At 41.7% G+C, this 27939-nt stretch overlaps 1 protein-coding gene across 1 annotated transcript in view; it reads right to left on the reverse strand.

The window, feature by feature from the left end:
* Window positions 1–22777, reverse strand: part of GRIP1 (glutamate receptor interacting protein 1) — a 369469-nt gene extending 346692 nt beyond the window's left edge. Inside the window, exon 1 of the mRNA XM_068401733.1 lies at window positions 22723–22777. Coding sequence (XP_068257834.1) covers window positions 22723–22777 — 55 coding nt within the window. The remainder of the gene's footprint in view (window positions 1–22722) is intronic.
* Window positions 22778–27939: the final 5162 nt, after the last annotated feature.

The raw sequence follows: 27939 nt of genomic DNA on the forward strand, positions 1-27939 counted from the left end.
CACAATAAAGACAACACAATGTTCTGAATTCACCCCTTGTTTCTAAATAGCAGCTAAATTAAAGAACAATTTAGAAAAGAAACAAGACCAAAATTGAAACAGGAAAGATATTTTCCTCCCAGAGACCTGTGATAAAGGCAGATTCTGATGAAGTCCCCTCCTCAATACCCACACACTCCCCTCGGCCCCTTTCCCCACTACTGACACTTTTCCACCCCCTCCCACTCAAAGCTCATCTCCACATCCCTTTTAACATCCCCATGGGGCACAGTGGTGCTTGCTGTAGCCAGTTCAGACCTACGTACATGTGAACTGCTAGCCTACACATGCCAGGTGTCAGCCTGTCAAATAAAACATGTTATTTTAATGACTACCTTAAAGATGTACTAATTTCTATGTCTCTACTCTGCTCAGCTTCTAATACACACGAAATTTGTTAGAACTTCTCAATGAGACTTCCACCGCTCTCCCAAAGCATGGTTGAATATCAGGCTGAAGGTTTTAAAAATTTTACTCCCCGTTAAGCCAACACCAAGATTCAACCCCGCAGTGGTGATGCCAGTTCACTGCCAGTGGGCAGTGCTACTTGTTGGGACCAAGCCATAAAATCCTAGCCTGCTCTGTGGCACACCACCTGGACACGTCCAAGAGCACTCACAAAAACGCACCTTCAAGAGCACATACATTTACAAAGCACCAATACGTGAAAACCACTTGAACGACACCAGAACTGCTGAGACACATCCATTCTGGTATATTGTGGTCTTCAGGCTCAGAATCCTGAAAAATCCCCAAGAATTTAATGATACCACATGATTTCTCCTAAGAACGTCTACGTATTTATCTATTTACTTCCTAAAACAAATTTCCCTGTTCATGCAGTTGGTCTAACAGCTTCTTTTGTAAGCAAAGCCCCTGCTCCATATACTTTGGGGAAATGAGTATGAAACAGATTTTTCTTCCCCAAACCTGTAAGGTTTCACACATTGCCTGTTTTATTCAGAAGCTCCCGTTCTACTTGAATTACATCCTCCCGAAGCAGCGTGGAGAATAATACTAGATCCCTTTGTGGGTCCTAAGGGGAAATACTTACTAAAAGGGCTCTTTATTAGCTCCTACTCATTTTGTATGTCAAGAATTTTAATTACGTTCTTGGCCTTTATCAGACAGTATTTTTTTTGCATTAGATAACTCTTTCTCCTTGAAAGGATAAAAGCAAGAATACCTGTATTTGTTCATGGCAGTTTTCTTTCTTAATATTGTTGAATTCTTCCTCTTCTTGGAAGAAGGGAGTTGACTTCTATTCCTTACCACATAGGGACAAAGAAAAAGCATAGAGAGAATTTGTACCAGTTGACCCCATTCTCTGCAATACCTGTTCAATACAGTGAAAATCAGCTTCTAACCACTCTGCAGGAACTACTTTCTCCTGCAACTCTTTCATTATTAGTACTACCTATTATTACACTTGCTACTTACTCACATCAGACTTCTGTAGGTATCCTGTTTCTTTGCCAGATCTTAACTGGCCTGAAATCTGTGATAATTATTTGCCTCTAGGTGATTGTTGCTCCTACTGTTCTTGTTTCAACCAAGTGGGTCAGATAGTTGGAATGATTTTATCATACTCGAAAAAAGCTAATATACCTGAAGTCTTATTTTCCAAAATAGCCAATGCCTTTTCTTTAGAACGTCCTCCCATTTACATGCTTCAGGGTAAGGACTTCAAATTCGCATCATAAATGTGTCATAGAAAATGACCCAAATTTAGCTACAGTACAAAACTAGTCACAAACCAAGGTATTTGGACATGTTTATTAGAAAGAATTCAGCATGTTAATTTCTCAGATTTCTAATGCATGCCCATAAGAAAGTATTAGCGCTGATCTAGTTAACATGCCATACTCCAAGGCTATAAGGACAAAACTGGACTTTTCCTGTAAGGATTACTACTCAGATACAGAAGGTAGGTGTTAGAACACACACAAAACTGTGACCACCACCAGCAGCTTGACAGCAAGTGTGAAGAATATAGGAAAACAAACGTCAGACCAGAGCAAGGAAAAATTTATTAGCCAGACATGGATGGAAATGAAGCATAAGGCTACTAAGAAAACTTGTAAGACTTGGGATTACGAGACTAGGGGGTCTAAAACTATTCTATGAGCAGACAGGGTGTTAGGCATGGAAAGCAGCATATAACTCACTGCAAGCCAGAGACAGTGACTTCCTTGAGCAAGAAAGCTCAAGGTTTAACTATTGTATCGGCATCACAGGAAGTGGAGAACACGGATACCTAGTATTTGGGTAAAACAACAGAACTTTGATAAATTCAGAACTGGACGACAATAAACATTTTAATGAGGCTCGGACAGTGGCTGGAAGCCAACTGCTGACTATGCATGCCCACCTACTCAGACACAATCCTGCTGAGCGTGTATGTGCCTGGGGCATTTTATAAATGTTTCAAGAACCATTCTGTAGCGATTTATGGACCAGCAGTGATTCATGAATCACATGAATAACACTAGACAAAATGACAAACTGGACACCCACAAATCTATGGGCCCCGATGGGATGCACCCACAAGTGTTGAGGGAACTGGCAGATGTTATTGCCCAGCCACTCTCTATCACCTTTGAAAGGTCATGGAGAACAGGAGAGGTTCCTCAGGACTGGAGGAAGCCCAATGTCACTCCAGTCTTTAAAAAGGGTAAGAAGAAGGACCCAGGCAACTACAGACCGGTCAGCCTCACCTCCATCCCTGGAAAGGTGATGGAGCAGCTTATTCTGGATGCCATCTCTAAGCACGTGGAGAAGGTCATCAGTAAGTAGTCAACATGGATTCACCAAGGGGAAATCACGTTTGACCAATCTGATAGCCTTCTATGAAGACATGACTGGCTGGGTTGATGAGGGGAGAGCAGTGGATGTTATCTACCTTGACTTCAGCAAGGCTTTTGACACTGTCTCCCATAACATCCTCATAGGAAAGCTCAAGAAGTGTGGCTTAGATGAGTGCACAGTGAGGTGGATCGAGAACTGGCTGAATGACAGAGCTCAGAGGGTTGTGATCAGTGGTGCTCAGTCTAGTTGGAGGCCTGTGGCTAGTGGTGTTCCCCAGGGGTCAGTACTGGGCCCAGTCCTGTTTAACTTATTCATCAATGACCTGGATGAAGGAACAGAGTGTACACTCAGCAGATTTGCTGATGACACAAAACTGGGAGGGGTGGCCGATACACCAGAAGGCTGTGCTGCCATTCAGCGAGACCTGGACAGGCTGGAGAGCTGGGCAGAGAGGAACCTCATGAAGTTCAACAAAGGCAAGTGTAGAGTCCTGCACCTTGGGAGGAATAACCCCATGCACCGGTACAGGTTGGGGGCTGATCTATTAGAGAGCAGCTCTGCAGAGAAGGACCTGGTTGTTCTGGTGGACAACAAGTTCACTATGAGCCAGCAGTGTGCCCTTGTGGCCAGGAAGGCCAATAGTATCCTGAGATGCATTAGGAAGAGTGTGGCCAACAGGTCAAGAGGTTATCCTGCCCCTCTACACGGCCCTGGTGAGGCCACATCTGGAGTACTGTGTCCAGTTCTGGGCTCCCCAGTTCAAGAAAGATAAGAAATTACTGGAGAGAGTACAGCGAAGGGCTACAAAGATGATCAAAGGACTGGAGCATCTCTCTCATGAAGAGAGGCTGAGAGAGCTGGGTCTGTTCAGCTTGAAGAAGAGAAGACTGAGAGGGGATCTTATCAACACTTACAAATACCTTAGGGGTGGGTGTCAAGACAGGGGGCCAGACTCTTCTCAGTGGTGCCCAGTGACAGGACAAGGGGCAATGGGCACAAGCTGAAACATGGGAAGTTCCATCTGAATAAGAGAAAAAACTTCTTTACTTTGAGGGTGGCAGAGCACTGGAACAGGCTGCCCAGGGAGGTTGTGGAGTCTCCTTCTCTGGAGATATTCAAAACCCGCCTGGATGCAATGCTGTGCAACATGCTCTAGGGGAACCTGCTTTGGCAGGGGGTTGGACTAGATGATCGATCTCCAGAGGTCCCTTCCAACCCTTAACCATTCTGTGACCTTTTCAGTCCCTGTTTGGCATTTTACCTCTTGATTCTATGTAGATGCAGCAGTTTGCCCATACACTCAGTTACTTTTGTACTGGTGGGGAAAAAAAGTTCTATGTTCTGCCCAGATAACAACAAGCATACATCTTATTTAGCTTGCCTTCGCCATCATTACAGTGTAACTTACTTACAATGAATATCTAAAGAGGTAACTCAGTAACAAGAAAAACCTGAAGAAACAAGGATAAAAGATGGCAGAAAATGGAAAAAGGAAAGATTAAGAGTGACAGAGAAAGAAAAAAGAAGAATAGGTGATATGGAAGAGGGGGAGCGGTTCAGAGACCCTCTGCTATTATGAAGCAGGAAGGAGAAAGCAAGGAAAAAGCACCAGGATGACAAATCGCATGCACAAAATCTCAAGTGGAAAAAGATTTCTGACATCTCAAGTAAATCGACAGTTGAAATTTTTTGTGAAGCTTTGTAGCTATTGCTGGAAATTGCTCCTGTTGCTGGGTACAAACTACAATGATTGGTGCCCATTAAGTTGCTGAAACAGAGAGATCACTGCCCAGTACTGCCAGGCATGCTCCTTCATGCTACAAACCAGGCCAGAGAGAAAGCCAGCTGCAGAGTAAAATCAAAATATATACCGGCTACTATATTGATTTATTATTTATTTTCATAAATAATTGGTCACAAAAAAATTTTAAACTTTTAATACCGTGGCTGCCACAATACTCCAAAGCAATATACGAAGCAGGAACATTGCCAGAGCAGCTCAGTTCTGTCTGCTACTGAACACACGTTCTTCGTAGCAGTTAACCTCCAACTAAAGACAAGACAAAAACGTGGCTTTGCAAAAGCTGCGCACACATTTGCTGCCACCACTCACAACACGTGCAGACTGGCTTACAGCGTGGCGACCAGATCAGTTTACACTCGTCCTCTAGAAGTCACTCCAAGGCACACCAAATCATCTATCCCCCGTCCAGCGAGATGATCACAGACAAGCAGACAAGTCCAACTATTCCAACTTCTAGAGTAGTAATGGCCTTTTACACTTGGTCTTCTTCGTAGAAGTTACCTCTCTCATCATTAATGATGTATACTTTTCTGATACAATCAGATGGTATTACACACTCATTACACATTCTCCAGTGCCACTGAACTCACATTTCTGGGTTCAAACACTAAGTCCACATCTTGCCAGTGATATTAACTTTATTTATTATTGATCCTTACAATTAGAGTTAAAAATTTTCCACTGAATTACTGATCTGTCAAAAATGAAATGTTTCAAGAAAAAAAACATAACTTCAACATACACAAAGTATTATTAAAAAACCTATATATGGATTCTGGTCATTCCCATGTTGAGCTGCTGGATCCGTGTCTTCAGGATATTCCATCATGCAGAACAGCCAGGGAAAGGGGGCTCCAGAGCTCCTGCTTTAAATTTTGAAATTATTTGGGCTTTCAAGACTTCCCTACTCCCAGCCACAGAGCTTAGAAACCTGCAGCTAGAGTTGTAGCTCTGGTTGGAATAACTTAAAACTCAACAGCAAGGAATTTGGAAGGAGAGAGCCCTCACGACTCAGTCAGAGGTCCCAGCTTTTCCAGGTATTGGGATACCTGGGCAGAAACACTTCCCTCTTCTCTTACCCATCTTCTCAAAAGTCAAGTTAATTGACCATGATAAATAAATTTTAAAGAACATAAATATATATTCATCCCACAGAAAGCAAAATCAAACATTTAGCTCAAACAATAAGAAAAATCTTGTGACCAAAACAGAGTCTGCATCTCGAAGATAAGAAGTTACAAGGTTCACACACAGGCAACAGGGGGGAGACAAAGAGATGATCAGCCTTATCAGTGGTTTAACTGAATTCAAAGAAATGTTTATGGACAAGATCTGACTTTCCTTAACTTCATGAACAGTCTTCATCAGTTCATATGAACCAGGAAGGACTAGAAACACACTTAAACTAGGAAAAAGTGATCTTTTAAAAAAAAGAAAAATACAGAAAAACATTGAAGACTAACATGAAAGAGGGATAACTGATGAGATTAAAATGTTTACTGATCAAGCAGTAATTATTAAAGGATAATGAAGAGAAGAGCAGACTATAAGCAATATCAGGGTACCTGTGGAAAATTAATAGAAGGGTAACATAACGGTAGAGGACCGATGGACAATCCAGTGAGGAGCTCTACTCAAAGAACAGTGGCTCCAAAAGCAGGAAGGAGCATGGATTTGTGAACAGTGGGAGGGAGAACTTCAAGATTACAGTAAAGGTACATAGAATCATAGAACGGTTTGAGTTGGAAGGGACCTTAAAGATCAGCTAGTTCCAACCCCCCTGCCATGGGCAGGGATCTGCATCTGGACATTGGTTTTGGGCTCCAGTCTTCCAACTTCAGAAAAGACACTGACCAACTACACAGGCATGAAGGAGAGACAAGCAACATGCAGCCTAAGCATAGCAGGCCTCTGCAACAAAGAACATGGACAGCAGTGACAAGGACAGATACAGTTGAGGGCATACCCCAGTGGGTAACTTCTGTTTACCCATTCTCAAGAAAATCACAACATTCATCAGAATTATCAAGTAATAATGTAAAGACTTTTTTCACACAATGCAAAATTAGACTGTGAATTTCATTTCCATACAATACTACTCAGACCACAGACTACAGGATTAAATCAGGCATTTGCAGAGATGACAAGCATACTCAATTTATAATAGTAAGCAATAAAATATAACCAGAAGCTTCAAATGTAAGACAAATTCTCAAACTTCAGGACAATCTAACCAATATCCCCAAGCGGAAGGATACCCTGCATTTCACTGCTACAGAGTTTATTGCCTTGAAGCAGGAAATACCAGACACGGTGACAGACAGAGTAGATGAGAAGGATCTCTACCCCAATGAGCACGGAAAACAGTGTTCCTGTCGGAACATTATTTTCTCACTCCTTTTCTTTTTGTTAAAACAAAAATCAATCAAAATTTGAAAAAAAAAAAAAAAAAGATGCATTGCAATAGTTGAAGATTGTTAAAGGAAACAAATAATGAAAGGTTATGAAGCCATTCAAAAAAAGACTAATAACAAACGAAGACAACAAGGTTAATATCACAAACGGAAATGCAAAATATTAGACAAACTAGGGGCTTAGTCAGGGTTACTTAGGCTACTGGAAAAACAGATTTTTCATGTTGTTTTTCCTTTTAAGAAATGCCTCATTTTAATATAACTAGAAATAATAAAATATAAAACCACATTTTGATTATGTTTATTAAACACTTCACCACAAAAGAAATTAAAACATTTGCAGAATGACAAGACATAATTAAAGCAGTTTCAAACAATTCCACCCCATGAATTTTTGCTTATTCTTAAGTATCCTAATCAGACTGTTAATGAATAAAAATTAGAAACACTTTTTCAAAACAAATAATGTTCTGAATCTCAAATTATGCTTACACAGTCTACACTGTATGTAAAGCAGCAGATGAAGGAACCACTAGAGCTTTAAGTTGTTCTTTTCTCTAATCAGAGTGACATTTTGTTAGTACTTCCTTGAATGGGCAAGTATTAGCTCACATCTCTGAACACCATAGCACAATCCTTATTTACGGTATAACATTTTGCAATTTTTATTTTTTTTTCCATTTTTTTTGTTTAGTAAAACACCTTATGAAGAAATATTAATCAATCTGGAGCTCTCACCATTGCCAATGTAATAAGGGCTTCCATGGCAATATATTCTACCTGTTTGCCTATCTGTGTTTTTCACCGAGCCTGGATTTTGCCTTGAAGATCCAAATTCTTCCCATAACATCCCTAATTCATTGCAACCTTTAAATACCACAAATAGAATCAATTACATAAAAATGCATTCCAAACTCAAGTTTTAGAAAGAAGCAGAACATGACGCTGATAGCTTAACGCAGAACCTAAAGTAAAAACTATTTACTTCTCTTTACTATACCAGATGATTCCCATAGCTTAAGGAAAGCTGAAGGGTGGTCATACGGAAAGTGAGCAGTACCTGCTCAGGTCAGACAGAAAACAAATGGCAAATGCTCTGTGTTACACAGTATTGGGGAAGCAACGAGAGATTTAAGTACATCATCATCGAAAAGACAGCCCTAGAAGCTCAGTAAAGCATGAGTCTTAGGAAAAAATCAGCAGTAAAACCTAAAGGTTTTGGAGGCTGATCTCAAACTATCTCCAGTGTAGTCCTGGGACATCAGGAAGAAGGGTGAAGTCTACCAGCTAAATTGGTCTCTTACAGATGACCTTAGAATCACAGAATCATTTAGGTTGGAAAAGACCCTTAAGATCAACCTAACCCTGCCAAGTCCAACTTGGTGCTGTTCTTCTGTACATGCTTACATACCTTGGTGTTCACATCTTAGTATTGTAATTTCTTGGTTTTATGTACAAAGGAAAAAATAGTTTCCTCTCTTCTGTGCAACTGGGCTCATAGATTATCAGCCCCCAAACTCTGCAATGGCAGATCATAAACTTGCTCCTGGAAGATCAAATTAGCGCAAGTGCTTTTATTCTTGTCTACCTTTTATGCAGCACCTCAGTTCAAGGAGAAAGATGACATTTTCATTATGAAAATAATGCCTCTCTCCCCTGACTGGACATTTATGTTCAAAAGATATTCCTCAAGGACTTTTTTTTTTTTCAGTGAAACCTTCAATAAACACATTGAGATGCACCAGCAGAGCAGGAAACAAGCACACACACAAATAAATATTCATATGGTTTAATGACTTATACACCAATGTTCCTTACAACTGCAATACTGAAGTCTGTTTAGAGATAAATGCATGAGTCTTTTCTGTTAACAGAATTCTTTTTTTTTTGTTTTTAAACTGACTGGAAAGCTATAGAGCACTAGAAGAGATTTATAGCAGTGTCATATTGCAGAGTAATATTGGTTTTATTCAGCTTTTTTTTTTTTTTTATTTTTCAGCTTACTCCACATATGGCAACATAGAAACGGAGTTTCCATCTGACATTGGCTTCCTGCTTCTAAGGAAGAGTGAGCGGACGTGCAATCCTTCCTATGCATTTTATTCACACAAGTGCAGATTTTTCCCCCCAGAAAAAGTTGTATTTTCTAACCAACTGTTAAAGAGAAATCTTGTACAATACCTGCACACAGGAAAGACTACAGATCACAGTGTTCCACTGACTGAAGAACAAGACATGAGAGAGCTCGAACTGCAAAGCAGATGCCTACTGTGATCTCGCACCAACCACACTTCCATCTCAACTTTTTCATAAAATAATGCCGACCTTGCTTTAAAGGAAGGCTAAGGTTTATAAACCACAGCTGAAGATGAAATGTGCTAATGAACTCAAAGGTCTCTCTTCAACTGGAAAGCAGAAAACATTAAGATTTGTCTGGGAGCGTTTTAAGTCTGTCTTTGGAAATTTTAATATTTCTATTATTACTCAGATTTCAGTAATGCCTCCCAGGTGGCAAAGCATTTTCAAAGCACAGACAATACATCAGAAGTTCACAAACACAGAAAGACTGGAATACAAAATCAAAGTAGTAAGGATTATCCAGAAGTATATGTATTTTAAACTGCCTGGGAATTACAGTACAAAGCAGAAAAACAGCACTGCTGCTAGTTTTCCCTCAAACACCTTTCAATGCCAACTCACAGTAACAGCCCCACAGTGTTTAAATCCCTCTTTCTCAACAGGTGATCCTCTCACCGCATCCAACGCAGTACTCCAGCTTCCAAAAACACAAAGCCGAAGTTGTAGCTCTCCCAAATGACAACAGCGCAGGTAACAGACTGAAATCCTACTTTCAAGAAATTCAACAGAAAATTCTCATTGACTTCAACCAGGAGGCTACCCTGTCTTGTACAGTGATAACTTCTCCTTCCAGGGCTATTATATTCAAATATGGAGTGGCAAAATGCTTGTGTTTTTTTAGCATCCACACAAAAGGTAAATTCGGAAAAAAACAACTCTCAACGTTTTCACCCTGACAAAGATTTTTGCTCCTGCTATGATACGTAACAGCCTTTTTGTGGTAATGAATCAGGTAACTCTGAAAACACAGTGCGATCTCAGACCTGTTCAGGTAAATGGTGTGTGTCACTTTTGGTGATAAAACTGCCGGCTCCGAGTATACATTTTTTGCACATTACTTTCATTCACGATGGAATATTTTTCAATGAGCGGAAATGAAAAGATGTTTTTCCACCAGAAAAAAAGAGAATATAAAGCATCTTGCAGTTAAACACATTTAACTTCTCTTCCAACAAAGAATACAAAGAATAAGCAAAGGAATACCACCAAAGAAAAATATATTTTACATGTTCTCTGGGAAAAAAGGCTTTTAATAAAAAGAGAGGAAGAAAATTTATGGTATTTTAAATCCCTTTTACTGGCTTTCTCTTTCCCCCACAAAACAGATATTAGCAAATATCACAAGAATGATCTTTAATTAAAGAAAATAAACAGTTTCTTTTTAGAATTATCTTTTGATCCACTTAAGCATATAAGTTATAAGCCTAAATTTAAGTACATTGACTTCAAAAGGATTATACATTCTCAAGTATCCGTACACATAAGCAGCAAAGGTTTCAGTGGCCTTGGCTTAGAGATCTTTTTAAGATTAGCATCAAATGAACTTGCACCATGTGCATTATCCATTCATATACCTAGAGCCTAACAATTTACTGAGTGTCATGATCTGATCCAGAAAAGCATGTGTATGTTTTTAAATACTTTGCTGGATTAGGACTCCATGCAGGACGGTTTGCTGGTTCAAGCCTTTCACATGCACATTCTGCTGATAAACAGATCTCTGACATATTATCATTTCATGACAAGTTTGCTTTTCTTTTAATCCTTAGTGTGCTATTGATTGAGGTAAAATGGTAAAATTTGATTACTGACTGGAATCCCCACGCAAATAAGAGAATTTATGTATTTGAACTTGAATACCCAGATTCATTACGATAAGCTCAAAGATTTTCTGTTTAAAGAATACTGTCATAGACCCTGACTTCAGAACAGTTCCAGGAACAGATCTTCACTTGTGCTCCCTGTGTATTTTACTTTACTACTACAGCATACGACAAAAAGTACATTTTTAAATACCATGAAAATGCTTACCTTTAACTTTGCAAACCCTTAAATGCGTATAACTACAACTCCGAGTATGCTAATCGTGTAGGAATAATCTACAACTCAGTATAAACCCCCCAGAAAATTACAATGCCTTCACATAACTGCATAAAATCCAGCATTTGTAATTAGGACATTTAGAAGCTTCACATAAACATACTGAATTTTCATTTTAATAATTGAAAGCAAAACAGTACAAATTACAAAAAGACACTTTATGTAATTATTACAGGCAATCAGCACTAAGGAAATAATAAGCAACACTTGATACAAGTCAATTAAAGGCTACTTTTCAATATGTTCCTTCAGAGTATCAGCCTAAACACCAGAGTTCTTCAGTGTCAATGAACAGGCCCATCATGTTATTTTTTTCTTTTTATGCTGACTTATTTCTTTGCAGTTAGAGAAAGAAATCAAACATGCCTAGTTACAAAAAAAAGGGTCCAAAAAAAATACTGCCAACCCTGGTAAGATCAGAAAAAAAGCAAGGAGTGATGGAAGAGGAAAGAAATGTCAAAATTAGCCTGATATATATTATAAGCTGGGAAAAGCAAAGTATTAAGACAAGATCACCTGGAACTCCATAATTCAACTACAAGGACGTTTCATATACTTAAGTCACCTATCCAAGGAAGTCATCATAAAATTCTCAGAGGTTGTGTTTTTCAAAATTATTTCAATTACTTTACAAAAAAGAAACATATGTATAGCAATATAGCTTCAGACACTGCTTACCTACTACCCTGATCTTTGACGAAAGCAGAAAATAGAACATAAAGACAGCAGCTGAATCATCTTTTCTTTGGTTTGAAAAATTTATATCTAATGACAGAGGGCAAGTAATCTGAAAATTAAGGCTCTTTTCTGCGGCGGGCGGCAAGGAAGGCACAGACTCTGAGATCGAGGATGCAAGGGCCTGAAGCCGAAAGGCCTAAGGCTTTTTATTGTTATGCTACTACTCTATTTAACTGCTGCAATGCAGGAGCCAGACTAGGCAGTTCAAGATAACATCAACATTCACACGCTAAGCACTCATCACCCATCCTGCGAAGAGCCCACAGTGTCCTGGGCTCAAAACATCAACAATCATTCCTGTTTTCAGCTCTGTGTTCAGAACTGACCTTCAACACATGTTTACTTGTTACATGCCTCAAAGAGCCCTGTGAACTGGTCTCGGCTCCTTTATCTCAGAAGCCAGCAAAAACTATTCTCAGTGCAGTGTTCCCAAGCAAATCTTATGCTCCCCAAGTAAAGCACAGCTCTTTGCAGGCTGAGGGTCTTCCACACTTTTCATATTAAAGTGTTCTGAAAAGCAAGAATTAGTTCACGCTAAGTATTTAAACAAATAGCAGTGAACACACCTAAAATGTCTCTAAGCAGAATGATGAACTAATACAAAACATAATATTCATGATTTTGGGGGGTTTTAAGCAAACACACAAACACAGGTACCAGTACATGCCTGAATCTGTGGACATGTGAAAGCAACACCATAGGCAGATAGGAAACTTCAAAAACTTTAGGGTTAGTACACTCAAGACAGACACAGGAAATAAAGATTGTAAGAAAAGCCAGAGTTAGTGCACCATTTTTGTCAGCAGTAGTAATGACAGGAAAACTTGGGAATACTGAAGCCTTGTAATATTCAAATCCAGACAATATGAAATTTAAGTTACAAGATGTGTGTGTTCAATAAGCAAATACAAACACACAAAAACCACCAGCCACGTTTTAACACTTTGTGCTTGAGGTGTGAGGGAGGTGTTTGGGGTTTTTTTGCTACTAATAACGTTCCTGAATTAACTCAGGTATTGACTCATAAGAGCTACAAGTATAAAGCTACTGAATTATCCTTCTACATTATTGATTTCATTCTTTCTCCCCTCTCTCCATACAGATGCCCGCACTCCAGCTGAAAGCATTTAATCAACTGCTTCACTTTTGACATGCAAATCCTGCAAGTTTATCTGGCTCCTGCACATTTTGCAAACAGTCCTATTAAGAGGTGAAATTAAAAGCACCACAAATTATAATTTCAAAATACATTTCTCTAAGAGAGGAGATGCATTTCCTTGGTCCTGCCAAATCATGATGTACATAGAACCTTTTACAACAGTTTACTTAAAGCCTACATCTTATATACTGTTTGGTTGGTTTGGGAAAGGTGAGTATTACAAAACAAGGTCAAGTAATTTACAGTTATATTCCTCACAAAATAGGAAGTTTTATCAAATATATCAGGTACGTTGAAAATGCTCAGGCTCAAATTTTCTCACCACATTCAAAAACATTACGATATTTACAAAAACACCAGAAAACTTAAAAATAAGGAAGAATAAAACTGGTAGATATATGGGAAGGATGCAATATATTTTTAGGCAATAATTTTCTCTGACTTTTCAGAAGAGACCTTGGACTAAGAAACAGCCTCCACTAACAGCTACAAGGGCTCAGTAAATTTGCTGGCACAAGTGAATTAACCTCCACAATCCAGCAGAGTTGCATCCATTTACCAGGCTGTGAATTTCACTCCCCAGAGTATTTTCTGTGTGACTACTGCTCTACTTTCTGCCCAGCTGCTGTGTAAATAATCCATTCCTAACACAAAACCAACCCAAATACTTCACTGAAAATGCCACTGAAATTAAATTTTTCTCAGAGTAGTAAAACGGTGTGTTTATTCCACAACAGCCTCATCTCAGAGTCAGGTCCCAACCCTGCCATGAGAATCGTGAGTACAAGCGAGGACAAAACCCTGCCAATTACCAATGCTTTAGAGAGATTTTGAGAATACAGAGTATAGCAGGGAGCTTGATGCAACTCACTTGTTGGAACTATCCTGGCTTCACTCAGAAGCCAAAAAAAGCTTCCCAGGTGAGAGGTGGCACCTGTGAGCACCAGCTCATTGCTGATCTTTAGTGACCAGGAGCTGGCAATGATGGCAAAAGACAGAAGGAGCAGGGGAAGCTCTTTGCAATTGCAGTACAAAGGACATGGTATCTGGTTCACAGAGATGATAATCCAAATAGAAAAGAATAATATAATCCAAATAGTCCACAGGTGTGTTACTCCTATTTTAATAACCCCTTTCAAGAAGACCTCCTAAACATCATTGCTCTGAACCACTGGTAGTTACTACCCCAGGGACCCAATGCAACTTCTGTCTTCCTACCTATTTATCCCACAGACATTTTTGACCACTATTAAAGGATTTGGCACAATGTTAGCCATTACTACCCCCCCCCGCCCCCCAAAAAAGTACCAGTTATTGTTCTTCATTTGTTTGCCTGAAAAAATTGGTCTCACAAATACTGTCCCACTGTAGGAGAAGCTAAACTGACAGACAAGCGTTGGACTGTGGAACACCTGACCTCCATTGCAGGCAACTGTAGAAAAGCTGGCATCACTTCTGTATCTTGCTAACTGATATCCACAGAAACAAAAAGCTTGAAACATGAGGAATCGTCTCAGACCTGGCTCAGTTAAACACATGCTCCAGTCACCAATATGATATTCTTCACTTTGTTAAATGTAAATGTGTCGATTTTAATTCACTTTACATTGTGGGATAGAGAGATCACGTCTCACTGTACACTCACCTACCCTGAAACTGCTTCAGGAAGAAAGTGCTGCACTACACAATGTGGCTCACTAAACAAAAATAAGCATGATCTGTAGCGCCTGCCTTCTTAGGAAAGATAGTTAGTGGGAGGACACGTTCTGGCAATACTTTACAATGTTCAAAATACTGTCTGCCAATAAGGAAATGTTTGTATTCAGTTACACACTGTTCAATTAGCACCGCACAAAATGGTAACATTAAAAATTCAGTCTCATCCCACTGGTAAAAAAAAATACGAGTAAGTTTCATTGACAGTTATTTTTAAACTGTCATCATTATATTTCTGTCTTTAACTATATCTCAGGGAATAAAGGAATTATCTTGAGGAAAAAAAAGAAAAAAAAAAAAAAGAGTTAAACTTTAGTGAGACAACTGTGGAAGTCCCTAAACGTCTGTGGGATTCCAGTATGTCAAGAGGACGGTAACTATTAAAAGTATTCTCTGCAGCTTTCCCTGCACAGTAGCAAAACCTTCTCAGTGGTGATTTTCACTGATAACAAGAAATGAAATAAGGCACAAGAAAGATCGAGACTGTGTCAGTCACGCCTGTCTTTCTCGATTCCTGTAGTAATTTCCAAAGAGAGAAGACAACAAAATTCCATATGAAACACGTATCAGTATCAAAGTTGTCAGCCTCTTGCTTACCTGTTTTTTTCCTTCACGCGTTCTCTTTAAAATATTTCAACAGTAAGCAAAGAACATTGCTTCTAACTTGCGATGCAGAAACAGTGAAAAGCAGAATTAGCACTGATAATGACTATTTAAAAACACATTAGACCACCAGCCTCATTCAGAACCATAAAGCCTGACCACCCCGTACCACAGGACACACCAAGGGTTTGTGCTGCCCAGCCACCCAGCACAGCCTGTGCCAGCAAGAAGAGGAAGGAAAGAAGAACCAATAGGGTGATACAGTAATCAAGATTACTTGTATCCAACATAAATGTTACTATTTTACCCTGAATTTTATAGGGTATCATGACCATCTTGCCAGACTGAAATGCTGAGCAGGTGATCACCTTGTCCCCACCCACGTAGGATGCTGACACATCTTGTTACTCTGTTTTTGCATAAGTCAGGATGGATGGAACCATGACATTTCAACGTGCATAAATTCAAATGACTTAGGAAAAACATTCAAACAACACAGAATTTCACAGCCACAATCATAAGACCCTTACAGACAACTGCTGACTTGGTGCACCCTTCTTCATAAGCACCAGCATGACTAAACAGGGCTCAGACACGAGCAATGTGGAGGTGTACCATCAAGCCTTGCCTACTGCAGCCACTTGAGCGCTACACGGTCTTGACAGCTCTTCATGGAGAACCTTGAGCAGCGGCAGCACAGGTGATTTTGAGTCATACAAAAAACAACCCATAGTAAGGACATCGATATGTGCTGAGATTCAATAAAAGTTGTCTACATCTAAATTACTGAAGATCTAACACTGAAGCTTCTGTGTTTCAGGTTATGCCTGTCTCTAATGTTTCAGCGCACAGGCAACTCCAATCATGAACTTGTGTTTAGAGCTTACACCCTTCACGGCTCCCAGATACCCGCAAAAGCAACCGTGCCTGTCAGCAGCAAATATTGTTAGTGCTTCAAATTCTACATGTTGCTGTTCTTTGAGGGAAGCTAGAGTGTTTGCTGCCATATCAATGTCATCACTTATTTCTGGCAAATCTAACTCCATTTTTGACCAGCATTAGCAAAAAAAAATGTTTTATCTCTGAAAAAAAAAAAAAAACCAAAACAGAAATCACTTATTTGCACCCAGTATCTCACATTTTCTTTCTCTATGGGAAAAAAACTTGGTTATGACCCAGACACAGTAGACTATTATCTCCCAGCAACCAGTGAAGATTTTATCTTCATGATGATTCTGCAACATTTATCAAATTCTTTTAATGCTGCAGGTCATAAAATGCTGTTAACTTGGCTGTGCGGATCACAAGAGATGTAGCTGCTTTTTGCTTATTCTCAGTTCCCTTCATGCTAAAAGGGCACTAGGGAGCAATTGTTGCCTCCTTCCCATCCCTGTGTTAGGGCCCTCCCAGTCCCAGCTGGTTTTAAGAGAAAGAATGAAAAAAATGACACAGCGCCTGTGTCCTTTGCATGCTGATGAAAACCATCTCTAGAGTGTCATCTTATCCCACCTGGCAAATTGTCTTCACCAGCATTCAGTTTAGCAAATGGAGAAAGACCAACTGCCCAAGACACAGTTCAGTCAGACGGAGGTGAAAAGAGGCAGAAGCCCTGACGAGGACAAAATACATACCATTTGTAATTAGTATTTTGTTATTAATGTACCTTTTATTATTAGTGTTTTCCAATTTGAGATTTATCTACAGTTTCAGATGCTACTGGAGGACCGGAAGGCAGCTGGTTACCCCAGCTTCTTACGTCGGCAGCCAAGATGTGGTGATGATTTCTTCCATTTTTGTCCTTACCACTGTTATTCATGACTTTTTCACCTTAAACATAAGCAACTACAGCATGCTTTGCATAGCATAATTGACCAAATGTCCCAATTGTTCATCACTAGATACCTGTCTGGACTCCACACTAAGTCTAGGCAATGCCTTCATTGGGGTAGAGATGATCTCCCAAGGACCTCTCCAAATGTTCACCCCCAACATCCAGTCCTGATTCTTAAGGCTGCCACTGTAAGCACATACTCTCCTCACAAAAGGTTTTCTGCCATCCGGTTTATACTTAAAGTTTTCAGGAGGCATGTGAGAAAACGGATAAAGACAGACAGAAAGCCCTTGCACAAGGTTTCCAATCCCAAACGTTCTCAACATCCCAAAGTTTCCAAATCAGCAAGCTAAATACAAGCACTAGGTCTCCAGCTCTCACTTTCTTCAGTTTCTGAGGACTCACTTAAGCTCAAGAAGGAAGAGATTCCTCTTGCCTTATTAGGCCAGAACTTAAAATACAATGAACAGTCACTCTCAGCCTTCTGTGTTGAAAATATAAGCTAATTTTTTAACATGCACCTGGCAAGAGTATGAAGCATATCCCCTGTTAAAGTGCCCTCATTTGATCAGATGTAAATTGCTAACCCACAATAACACGATTAAGTTCAATAACAGGTCCATACCTCTCCCTTATCTGAGAAATTGATTCTCTTCCATCTTAAGATAAGCAGACAAGCTCACGCAGCAGTAACCTCAGGGACAGATGCTTGTTGTCAGAACATCATCCATGAGAACATGCTAGGTTTTGTATTTGAGGCAGGATTCACAAAATACTTGCATATTTTTTTATTTTCAGTCCTGGGTTTTAAAACATTTCCTAATGTTTCCTTTAAAATGCTTTGTAAAGTTTACCGAATTTCCCTGAGCACCAAGAACTATGAAGACAGACGGAAGAGCAAAAAATAAAAACGTAGTCTTTCCTTCTTCCTCGATATAACTGGACTACCGTATTAAGCATAAAGGCAGAACAACTGTGAAAGGCATAATACTTTAAAAAAAAAATCAAGACCAAAGTATATTTAGATGCATTCTTAAAATTAATAACCATGTACATTAAGGGATCTCAAGCAGTCCCATAGTGAGCATACACGATATACAAATAGTATTTTCTGTACTCCTGTCAAACCTGATCAGCTATAAAGTTGAAACACGAGTTCCATAAAACGCTTTCATTTAACTTGATTCAAAGGGATATTGAACAAAATTAATTTCAGGAACATCTTTCTTCTCAAAGTATTTGTTCAGATGTCACCTCAAAGAGTGTTTTAGGCGGTTTATAACAAGATTTGATTTAGCGTCTTAGGCGGAAAACTGGGGAGGGGGGAAGTGTGCCCTGAATTTTAATGACACTGTCTTATACTGGTAAGTGTTCACATGTAATTTTTTAAATGATAGGGTTTACTGCATCCGGAGTACATTACAGTTCTTTTACTCAACACAAAGCACAATTCCTGTCCTCTAATGGAGAGGACTCCTTGCGATAATCGTGGCAGTGGAAGCCAGAAGCGGCACAGCCACTGCAGAGTACTGCTCGACTACAGAGCAGGCAGTAGAAACCCAGTAACTGTGCTGCAGTATGCACAAAAAAGCAGCTATCTACTTCATATTTTAAATACAGTTTTAGCCTCTAAAAAACGGCACAATATGATTTTTTCAGCTGATGTAGGCATCCCACAATTTCCACAGTGAAGACATCTAAAAATACTTGTTGAAATACTCCTGATTGCCACCCCTTGGAAGAGAAACTTCTCCACAAAGCACTCTCACAAATGCTAAACCCTACGTACACACACGCACTCTGATGCTTGAAACATTAACCCAGGTTATTCTCCTTCACTCAGGGTATCAATTATTGCCAAGGTCAGCCAACAGCATCGACCACATTTCTGCTACTTCTTTTCAGTAAGACCAGCCAATTTCCATTAGCAAAATTCTGGTTTTGTTGAGTTTTTGGATAACCTCTATTTCAGCACATGACTTGTAGGAACAACAAAGACAGGCTGAGCTAAGGACTTTTTGAGGTTCGCATTGAACATGGAAAGAGGGCTCTGAAGCAAGAAAGGGGTGAACAAGGATACTGATACATTAAAATAACCCTACTTGGAGCAAACCCAGCATGTCTACACAATGATATGACTGCAATATCCTGACAGTTCCTCACATCAAAACAACGAAGCTCCACAGATAGTTTTTTTGAGTTGAGTCCTCACACCAGAAACATGCCGCCACGGTAACACCACCATCCAGTTCCTGACATACTAGAACTGAGCTTCAGCGGAGATGCAACAGCATTTGAAGTGCTCCCCTAAGCAATGCTTCATTGGTTTGGATGGAGACAGGAGTATCAGCACCCAGTGAACCTTTTACTCTGCCTCAGGGATACAGCAAGACTTCCACGCAGCCTCCACATCCCAACAAATCCACACACCTCTCAAGCCTCATGTCTTAGTGCCCACAGCTTCTCTCCTTTCCAAAGCTGAGGACGTAGGGGCCTGATCAGCTCTATACAGGTGCACACATAGGACGCAGAGCTCCCAAGGAGAGGCAAAAACGAAACCTGTGAGGTTTGAGGGGGGAAAGCCTGAGGAAAGACAGCCTGTACAAACCACTTGTGGCTCACCTTAGGGAAATCCTTTCCTTCCCAGTTTTCCCAGCACCTCCAGTGACCTCTTCCTCTCCAGTTCAAACCTCCTGCTACAACTATACTTGAAATTAAAGCTGCACAGTTAACTCTTTATTATGACAGAGAAGGGGTGTACAGGCTGTGGATACAATGAACTAAGACTGAAGGGGAAAGCCAGCAGGAAGCCACAGATGAACCGGGATTATTTAGCTACTCACTTTTTTCCTGAGGTTTTGTTTGGTTTGTGGTTGGGTTTTTTTTTTCTGGTTTGGGTTGGGGGTTTTTTTCTTCATTTTTATAGTCTGCTTTGAGAGCATCCACCACTAAGACACTTCAGCACCAAATTAACTGAGCAGTTTTGTGCTGTTATACGGCAAAATCACTATTAAGTCAGTCCTGCTGGCGTTTGTGGGGTTGAATAAAGACTAGCTCCTCTCACGAGAAGAAAACACTGGTTTACGCAATCAGGTTACAGGTACATAAAATACAAGAAAAAAACACACGCAATAAATGTTTCTTATTCTTGTATTCTATATAAATATTATTATCCAATATAGACATGCATTTGGGATGGATGGATAAATGGATATTTTCTATCCTGTATATGAGTATACTTGTATATATGACATAAATACAATTTATATTACTAAACATTTCACATACAATATTACTCCATATCTAAATCATAGAAAATTACTGGCTACAATGTTAGTTTAAAATAACAGCATTTACATTTACCAAAGTCTTCTGTTAGCACAACTTACATAAAATGTTCTGTGGAGTAACTGAATGGAAATATTTTCTAGAAACGGCAGAGGGGGATGTTAGCACAACTGGCTTTGAAACAGATTTTAACTTTATCTGTAATTGCCTTTTAACTCAATGCCATACTAAACTCTGCATTAGCTAAAGATGCACCTTCATTTCATTACTGCACTGGCCATTTTTCTGGCTAGTTTGAAAGCTTTATTTCATCTATTCTTCATACTCAAGGACTATTAAATTCAACACTGATTAACTATTTTGACCATTTAATTTTTTTCCGAGTCCAAAGCAGAAAAGTTCCAGTAACCGGAATCCTGCTAAATTACTAGCTAAACTTGAGCGACAGACAACAAAACATTCTTTAGAAGGTAATCATTCACTTTAGGCACGGAAGAGCTTTTTTATTTACGCAGTGGAAATACAATAAAGAAAATAAATCATCGGTGATAAGACTACTAACATATAAATCTATCTAGCTTCATAATGAAGATGAACAAGATTAAATAGAAAATACGAATAAACAAGAACTGTTAACAAATCAGTATTCTAACTGCCATTAAACCCATCAGAGCAAAACCACTACCATTGTTTACTTTGAATAAAGGCAAGCCCGAATGCTACAGCTCACCACACAACCTTTATGCAGAATGAAATGAGAAAAATCTTTCCGGTTTCTGACATAGCCAGATTAGACCCTTTCTCAAGTTTCCGCATCTATAAAAGCATCTGATGTATTCCGACAACCATCGTCCATCCTGTTTCTGCGATTCCTCAGCTACACATATTCCTGACGTGAAGAAATATGACCACCTATTTTAGCAATGATGGTATTTACTAAGAGGAAAGACTAAAAATCTAGCTTCTCACAGTTGAAATACCTGCTCCCATTTCAGCGACTATTTTTATGACGTCATATATTTAAGATGAACTTCCCATTAGGGACAGGATTTACCAGCCAGAAGCAGGGCAGCAGTTCTGCAACAGACCTCCAACGCAAGGGTACAACAGCACTTCTTCCACACAGCAAACAAAACCTCCTCCTCTTTAATCCTCGGTGAATTTTTGTCCCTAGCAGTACAGCTCTCTCTCCAATACAGCGGCAACCAAAACCAAACGTCCTACTTCAGGACTACCACGGAATTAAGGACCTGTAAATCTAATCTATAAGATGACAGGCACACCTGAAAGTTCCCAAGTGTAAACGGCGTACGAGCCTTTTTCTCTTTGACTCCCAGGCTGAGGACGGAGCGGTGAGGTGCCAACCGCCCCTGACAGAAGCCCTCTCTGAGGAAAAGGCAAAGTTACCTTTTTATTAGAATAAACAGACCGTTTATTCTGCACAGTGTCCCGAAGCTACCGACCTTCCGCCAGTACCGACCCCTACGCCGGGGTTTAGGGACCCGAGGCCACTCCTCGGCCGATGGCTGGGCCGCTCCCCCGGGCACTGCTCGGCGCCAAGGCGCGATCGCTGCCGGTTCGCAGCGGCCGTTCGCGGCTCCGCCGTGCCGGCACCCCCCGGGCGGGACACGACGGGTCCAGCCGCGACCCCCGCCGCCTCGAGTGGCGGCCCGGGGGGCAGAGCCCCACGCAGGTAAGTTTCGCGAAGTCACTTCGGCGCGCGCACCCCCCCCCCCGGCTCACACCCCCCTGGCTTTAGGAGCCCGGCCCGGGGGAGCGCGGGCGGCGGCACCGCGGAGAAAAGTTAGTTGCCGCCGGCACGGCGGCGGCGCGGCCCGGTGTGTTCCCCCGGCCCGGCCCCCGGGAGCCGGCCTCCTGCCGCCGCCGCCCCCCGCTCCTGCCGCGGCGGCGGAGCAAGATGGAAGGAGCGGGGCCGCCCGCCCGTCCCCCCGCCGGGCGGCTGCCGCCGTGCCCCCGGGATGGCTGGCGGGGGACGGGGACACCAGCGGCGCGGCAGCCCCCCGCCCGCCCTCATTCCTTGCTTGCCTGCCGGTGGCTGCCGCCCCCGGTGCTCCGCGCTCACCTCGCTCCGGCTCGGCTTGTAGGCAGATGGGGATGTTCTTCTTCCAGCCCGGCATGGCTCCGCGATCCACGCTCAGCGCGGCGGCGGGGGACGGCTCATGGCAGGGCGAGGCGGCGGCGACCCGCGCTCGGGGAGAAGTCGGCGGAGGGGCGGTGGCCGCACGCTGGGAGGGAGGGAGGACGGGGGAGGGGAGGCGGTGGAGCTCCGCCAGCTAGGGGGACGGGAGGGAGGGCGCGGGGCGGGCTGGCCCCCGTTCAGCCGGGGACAGGAGGGGGGTGGGCGGGAGGGGGAGGCGCGGAGGGGCGCCCAGCCCCGGCCCTCCCCGCCGCCGGCAGGTGGGACCGCCCGAGCCGCCGGCCGCACAATGGAGGGACCGCGGGCGGCCCCCGCCCGGCCCCGCGCAGGCGGGGCGGGACGGGACGGGGCGGGACGAGGCCGCCTCCGTTCGGCAGTCAGATGCGGGCCAGGCCGCGGGGAGCCGCGCCCCGCCGCGCCCCCGCCGCGGGCGGAGAGGGGAGTGGGGGGCTGTGGGTGCGGCTGTGACACGCGTCGTAACGGCGGCGGGCACGGCCCGGGGGGCGTAAAATGCGCGTCCCGGGGCCGCCGCCTCCTCACGCGGGGAAGGATCCGAGTTTCGGCCCCTCCGGGCGCGCGAAATGCGGGGCAGGGCGTTTGCTGCCGTGTGCGACCGTCCCACCCTGCCCTTCGCCTCGGCCGGCGGCTCCCGCTTCACGGATGCAGCGTTAAAATGGGCTCGTCCCCTCCCCTTCACTCCTCCAGATGGGCAAGTTTGCCCGCGCCCACGCGTGCGAGAGCTGGGAAATGGAGAGTTAAAACCCAGGCAAGCTCCCAAGGAACGGCACTGACAGCCCCTGCATCAAATAAACCCGAATTTGCACCATAAAGAGTCCAAGACCCGGTTGTGACAGATCGGATTTCTGTCGTTATTACAGACAATTCCTTACGACCTTTTGACCAAAAGAACTCGAATCTCAGCACGAAAATTGTTTCTGACACAGCCATGTCCTAACAGGAGACTAATGCTGCGGCAATTAAATATTCCTTTTATGTTTTACAGAAAGAAAACACTAGAAAAATTAAAAGTGGCAGGTTTGAATGTTATTTTAAAATAATGATAGTAATATAAGTGAAACTTTTTTTTTTCCCTCAAGGCACTTCTGGGGGTGGACTGCTATATGAGCTTCATTCTGCCTAAGTTATTTTGTGATTATTTTTGTATTGTCTCTCATTTCCTCATATTTATAGAAATTACATAATTTTACATGGTCAAACAACTACATGTGAACCCTTAATTCAGATAAAGATTTGAAGGGTTTCCTGGATTTAATTTCTTCTGTAAACATAGCGACAGTTTCCTGACACAGCATTTTTCTGCGCTGACTTTGTGCCAGCGTGTAAAGCAGAATGTGTGTCTTGATAGTCACGAAAACCCCTTGATTAAAATCCCGTTGATGAGAGCTGCAGCTACTGGCTTTTCCTGGATTGCGCTTGGGCCGTGGTCCCGTCATCGGGAATGCTGCAGTCACGCGTGGCGGGGTCACTGAGCGGTACCAGGGTGACCCAAATGAGGAGTGGGCATATCCTGGCTTTCTGCTGAATTAAGAGTATACAATAAGGAATTGCTTTTGCTGGCAACTCTTGCTGCCTGCGAGAGGGCAGGTGATACCTGATCTAGAACAAAATCCAATGGCACGACGATAACAAACCAAAACCATTTTACCAAGTTAGAAGTGTCAAACTGGGTTTATGTCAGGTTTGAATCGTGTGACCACTGATATTTTTTTTCATTATTGGGGGCACTAAATTTGGATTTCCTGTGTCTTTGCACCACAGTCTTGTGTCCTTTCTTCAAGAAGACACATGCTTATGCTAATATTCTCCCTGCTTTCATAGTCCCTTTACTTAAATAATGTTGAGGGGTTTTTTACTGATATTTTTAAAGAAAAATGTGAGTGTGCAGGAGAATTTCTAAGCATTCTAAAATAAAGATTTCTAGGCAGATACTTTGCTTGCAGGGCAAAGCTTCCAGAACATGCCTTAGGGCTGTGCAGGCAGAGCAACTGCACTGCCCGAGGCAGGTTTAGAGGAAAGGGAGAGGGACAAGACTCTGTGGCTGCTCAGCCCAGCAGGCACCTGCACAAGGAGCAGTTGCTGAAAACTGTCCCAAGTGTTGCTGGAGGATACACAGACAGGAAACAGGTTTCAAGGCAATGAAGTGGTTTATAAGCCATATAGCTGCTTTTAAAAAAATCACTTTGGCACTTACTCTCCTAACCTCTGCCATTTCTTAAAAGAAACTTGGGCTTTAAAGTGCTACAGAATGAAATAAAACTTCAGATGATTTTGTGTTGTCCACATCCTAAATCTTACCTGCTACCTCTGATGTCCAGCTTTTACTCCTAGGCTTTCCATTATCAATGAAAAAAATACAAACATTAAGCCTTAACATTGTAGTTCTGATCCTCCAGCCCATTTTTTGCCAGCACTGGAGTTCTGCAAAATTGCAGGTCAGAGGAATAAGGTAGTAGATTGCCCTACTCTTCAGTCCACAATAAGCCATTTTCTAGCTATTTTTTTTACAGTGCCATCGCTTTGAATGTGAGTAAAAATTCCTTAGAACTGAACGTGGGATTTCTCAGGGTCCTGCAGGAGTCATAAAATCCCAGCTGCTGGTTTGGATTTGCTCCAGAAATGTATTTCAAAATGAGGGATATGTCCTATTTTTTTCTAAATATTGCTGTCTTCTCAGGAATAAGCATGCTACATATTAAATAGCTGACAATATTTGCATCACTGAGTGGAATATGTATGCTTCTCTCTGCCTTATGCAAGACTTCACAAATAAATCCTTTCAGGCAATGACACTCTGTAATTCCCCATTTCTGTGCTACAGGAAAAGCTTGCACGGGTGCCTGGCTCAAGTTACTTTAATTGCATTCTCTTACTCACATGAGCTGTTTTACACTGAACTGCTTCTGCATATCCCAGTGCTAGTAATGGAAGAAAGCGGTCACCTGATTTTGATGTGCACTTTATGGTGAATATATCACACCGACAGCATATAAACTTCCTGCCAGTTCTTTTCTGTCTACAGCTTTTTCTCCCAGAGAATTTTAAATTAATTGAATCTTAATTTTCAAGGAGGCACCCTTTCTTCTTAACAGCATGGCGGTCATCTGAAGCATGTATAATAACACCCTAGAATTAATCAAAAGCAAAAGAAGTATAAAATTCCCAAGGAAAGGTTTTATTCTGTGAGTGTTCTAAAGAAGAGATTTTTTTTTTTCTCTTCTTATGTATTGCCTAAAGCTAGGTAGGAGAAGTACGCAGATGGTGGAGCTGAGGGTTCAGTTCTGAAGGACTGGAATGTTTCTCAGTAACTGCAGATTTGTACCAACAATTACCTCTAAGTTACAAGAGATGCCTCAGCTTTAAGATCTTCAAACTCTGGGTTTTTTTTCTCAGTGACTGATGCTATCCATACTCTTATACATGTTTGTTATTAAAAAGAGCTTTAGAAAGTGGCAAGGAGAGTATCTCCTGCAAATAAGAATCCAAAACGACCTATTAAAATAACTTTGATAATAATAAGATATTACAACTTCTACACATTTATGGTCATTCAAGCCCTGGAAACTTCGATATCATTCTGAATAGATGGAAAATGCTTGAGCCTACCACCTTGTTCTTGGTGGTTCCACAGTATTTGCCTGTGCCATCTGAGAGGAAGGAATGGTAAGTTCTGATCCTTGTCAGAACTGGTTCTGACCAGTCACCAATGCATGCCCAACACTGCAGTATTCCTGCTGAGGGTTACATAAATGTGTACGAGTCACATTAAAATGTGATGTGATTTCATTAAAAAAGGGATGCCAGTCTTGCCAAAACTGAGCACTGGGCTGACCAGAGATGCACTCTATGCAGCATTATCTTCCCTGCACGCTGCTCTTTTATTTTCTCTTTCTTTATGTTCCTTTTATTAAAAAGGTGCCTTATCTTGAAAGTTATTTGTCACATTGCTAAACATCAGATCAAAAAGTTCATAGATGAGACATAAGCAGTATAGCAACAGTTGATTTTTTTAGATGCATTTTAGCACTTTTAGTAACAAATGTTAAAAAAAATAGTAGGGCATCCTGCTGCAGAGGGTAACCAGCTCTACAGGGCAACTGCAGGGCATAAGTGTCCCATTCCTTGAGGCTTAGGGCAAGCTCAGGAAGTGTATCTGCCCCCCGGGATGGGAGATCTGGAGCCACCTCAGGTCTCCATGCTGATATGATCCTACCCCTCCTGAATGCACCTTACACCTGAAGAACTAATCTGAGCAGGATCCAGCATCCCACAGAACATCTGCCTATTGTATGAGCTCTTGGCCAGCATAGAGGGCAGCTGGAATGAATAGCAGTGAGACGGAGGGAAGGAACACGTCCACCATGCAGTCTCAGGAGTGCCTCAAGTAAGGCTAGAGCTGAGTTAAAGCCATTGACACTTTACAGGGACAGAAAAGATGGACTCAGTTTTACACAATAATCGAAGAAATATTTCCTAAAATGGATGCAAGTTTTCAGACACTACATGCCCCAGCATCCCTAACACCAACTCTTTGTAACTATAGCATGAGGGAGGAATAGCCCTCAAAAGCTATGAGCAGGCTTTGCACTAGGGCTGTGAAAGACTTGACATTGTGCCAGCAGAAGCAGGTGAGTTGGAACATGAAAGCACACAGCAATGTAGATGTGCTCCAAGTGCCTTTTGAGAATGGGACGTCGTCTGCCTAGATGCATTTACAATTTTCAAGTTTTACTCCAAATCTTAAAGAAAAGGTGTTTATTTTCTACCTACTTTAACAAGCAGCCATAAAGCTGATGCTCAGCTAGGGTGTCTATCAGAAAAATGTTGGTCACATTTTTTCATTTTTTGAAATGCTGATTAAATTTGGTCTTTTAAGGAAATTCAGTATCATTAATGCAAATTTATGTGAATTATACTATTCTCTGCATCTCCTACAATATACAGAACATTGAGCTGATCAGACAGAAGCTTTTCTTAAAGGTATTTGAGATAATGTGATGATCTTACAGAATATGTTTGTAACCCTTGCACCAGACAAGGAAGAAACCCTTCAATTACACTTTATAAAAACAAAGACTTACATAAATTGTTCAAAACATTCAAAGAACATTATGATTAAAGAGC

The sequence above is a fragment of the Nyctibius grandis genome, chromosome 5 (assembly GCF_013368605.1).
Source record: "Nyctibius grandis isolate bNycGra1 chromosome 5, bNycGra1.pri, whole genome shotgun sequence".
In the NCBI taxonomy this organism is placed as follows: domain Eukaryota; kingdom Metazoa; phylum Chordata; class Aves; order Nyctibiiformes; family Nyctibiidae; genus Nyctibius; species Nyctibius grandis.